This window comes from Acyrthosiphon pisum, chromosome A1, assembly GCF_005508785.2.
Source record: "Acyrthosiphon pisum isolate AL4f chromosome A1, pea_aphid_22Mar2018_4r6ur, whole genome shotgun sequence".
Taxonomy (NCBI): domain Eukaryota; kingdom Metazoa; phylum Arthropoda; class Insecta; order Hemiptera; family Aphididae; genus Acyrthosiphon; species Acyrthosiphon pisum.
In genome coordinates, this window is record NC_042494.1 from 101,044,670 (window position 1) to 101,047,991 (window position 3,322).

General features: G+C 28.2%; 1 protein-coding gene across 2 annotated transcripts in view; it reads right to left on the bottom strand.

The window, feature by feature from the left end:
- Nucleotides 1-2,074: 2,074 nt before the first annotated feature.
- Nucleotides 2,075-3,322, bottom strand: part of LOC100161121 (ubiquitin-conjugating enzyme E2 W-like) — a 6,787-nt gene continuing 5,539 nt past the window's right edge. Inside the window, exon 6 of one of the 2 annotated variants that reach the window (XM_029486027.1) lies at nt 2,075-2,576. In XM_029486027.1, the coding sequence (XP_029341887.1) occupies nt 2,563-2,576 (14 nt within the window). In that variant the 3' untranslated portion in view covers nt 2,075-2,562. 2 annotated transcript variants of the gene reach the window in all.

A 3,322-nucleotide genomic window follows, 5' to 3' on the forward strand; every position in this document is an offset into this window, starting at 1 on the left:
AACTTGGTATAACTTTGATACTTTAGAGTTAAATCATACACTAACGTACATACAGCACGGGGTCCGCGATCTACCTCAGGTAGCCTCAGGTAGATTGACTACCGTCAATCAGGGTGACTTGGAACGATTTTGACCTTTTAACTACTGTAATACATTCATTATTGATAATTAAGTTCTGTAAAAAATCATGCAGTGTCGCACACCTCCAAGGAATAGATTAAGTAAAAAAAAAATAAAGTTTTTGAGTAAATTAAGATAAAAAAAAAATAAAAAGTGCTTGTTCCAAGTCACCCGGGGTTTTGGGTGACTTGGAACATGCGTTTTTTCAAATGCAGATTGCATTTAATCATTTGTGGAAGGTCACTTGGAACACTACAATTATTGGAAATTTGGATTTTTTTTTATTAAATTATGGTTGTATCACATGGCTTATTGATAAGAGATAACACATTTTCGATGATAATGAAACGTTTACAAAACGTTCCGAAAAATATTGCTGCGGAGGCAGAATTTTATTTCCCTTATCTAGTATAAAATTAAACGCTGTTATCAAAAAATAACACAATTGTTCCAAGTCACCTCACAGTTCCAAGTCACCCGGTTTGACGGTACCTGATAATATACTGCTGCGAATCAGAATTTTTATTCTGGGCAACGGAAAAGTTAAGATAAATTTTGAACACCATACACCGAATATTAAATTACGAATTGAACGAAGTTTGAGTGGTACATTTAACGAGCAATGAAGTGCACGGCATCAGCTGCTAGCTAGACGCTAGTATATAATATATTTCTTCTGTGTGTACTACACTACCATGAACTCTTCCTAAACGACTGGACTGATTTTTATGAAATTTGTTGTGCGTGTTTAGAGTCCACTGGATGATTTAGATTCACATTGTTCGTGTTCACACTACCAGTTGGTCCAACCTGGAGAGGTGCTTTAACAGGATTTACGATGGAAATTGTTCTTTATAAATGTTTGCTATTGATTATAGGAGAAATAATTCGTAGAAATTAGTATTTTTTTTTGTATATAAATGGTTGACATTAGTTACTTAGGAAGATGCGAGGTAAAAGCATCTACTAAATTGTCACGTTTATGGTTACGAATAAAGAAATTATATTTTAAAACAAATATGAGAGTTGATTAGTTGAATGTATATTTTTAGCTACTTTAATTAGTTGAAAAAGTGACTAACTTGGCCAGCATTTAGGTTAGGTTACACTTGTAGAAACGAAATTTTGTATTTTTTCATGGACGAAATCGTGTTGTACAACTAAAATGGGATGTTGGCTCGTCCGAAGTCAATAGCCTCAAAAAACGATTGGACCGTTTTTTCAATAAGTCATATCAAAAGATTTCTTGAATTTTTGAGGATGTTAATAGCTCAATTTTTCAACTTCTATAGAATATAGACTATAGATAGCTAAAGGGAAATAAGCTAAAGTAAAAAAAAACTTACTATTACAAGCATATTACTCTATGAATTCAATGCGGGTACCACCCCCGTATGCGCATGCTCAAGTCAATATATTGATAACAATATAAAATTCACAACTTACTTATTGTTTCAACAAAATTAAAGTTAGTTAACATTGTCTAATTTTGATTCTGAAAAAATATTTGAATTTAGCAGAAAAAGGTCTGTAGATTGTAAGAAAAACTTTCCGTTTTTAATTTTAATTTTGATTTAAAAAAATCCATATTTTCAAGTTTTTGATTACAGTTTACAATAATACAAGATTTAATTTTCACCAAGTATTCCGTACGATCAATTGAACATTTTCTGACAAATTCAAATTTTTTTCCACACAAACTAACTTTAATTTTGTCAAAACTTAAGGTCTTTTGAGCTAAAATTGACGGCACTAATAGAAGTTTGTTACAGAAAATGAAATATTGAAATATTCATAGCTTGTCGAAACAAAACAATTTAGTTTATATCATTGGTGGGTTAAGTTACGACATTCAAATAGAGCTGTAAACATAATAAATCTAATTAAATTTTGAATGTCATAAATATTTGGATTGAGTGTAAAGAGGTCCATAAACAAATATTAAATACAAATATTATTGACAATATAGATATTAAAATATATTGAATCAGTAAGTTAATTAATTAAAAATGTGTCATTTGTGTAATTTGTATTAATACATTCCCAATGAATAGGGATAATAACTTTATACTTCATTTATCTATGATTTACAATTTAATATATTAACGTACCTATGTTATGTTTATAAATACATGATTTTTACAAATATATTTACCTTGTTCATAGTATATTTTATTAGCAATATAGGTTCAGATTATTTTTTAAGATATACTACTTAACTTAAGAAAATAATAGTACATTACATGTTTATTAGTGTGTATAATAATTGAAAGGTAATCATATTTATTTATAATAAACAAATGTACATTTAACAGGATCTGGGTCTAATTAATGATTTCGTTAAAGTGAGTACATTTAATTGCAATAAAAATAAGATCACAATTTTCACTAAATGAGAATATATATTATAGTGAAAAGATAAAATAATGGATGTTCAATACTTCAAACTTTGTCATCTAAAAATAAAAATAAAACAAATTAACCATAATATAAATACAAAATCTTCATTTTTTTAATTAACTACGATAATAATATAATATGTTTCATTTGAGGGGGCTGCAGTAGATGAAAAAAAAGTGACTTTTAGACCAATAAGGTAGACAAAACTGGAAGAATTTGGTTTGACAGATTTTAATTTTGAGAACGGATTTTGATTGATCAACATGTTTACTAGGGAATGATCGAGGTAATTTTGAATATTTTTTTTTCAGCTTTGATATCCAAGAATAAAAAGGTGGGTAAGTGGATGTTGCTCTGCTGTACAGTAGGTTAAAAGTGGGTCACTGTATAATGGATGGTATTAAATTTGAATTCAATGATATAATATCATTGTATAAGAAAAACGATTCTGAGCGGAGACGGTATGTCAGTCTAGGTATAACACATAATATTATATTATAGTCTATAGTATTTAAAAAAAATTGACCTATAATAGGTGCATATAATAAATTTCAAATTAATCATATCATATTATCTATTAGGTACTTATAACGCGTTATACATCAACAAAAACCGTGGTACTATCATAGATATATAATAGTATACTTTAGAAGTTTCAAGTATACCCAAGAATAATATTATGCAATCACAACAAAATAACTAAAATAGTTATTCTAGGTTTTTAATATGTAATTTCGTCCAAATTTGTACTTAAAATGACTATAAAAATAAACTGTGTGAATGTATTTTTTAGATTTTTTGG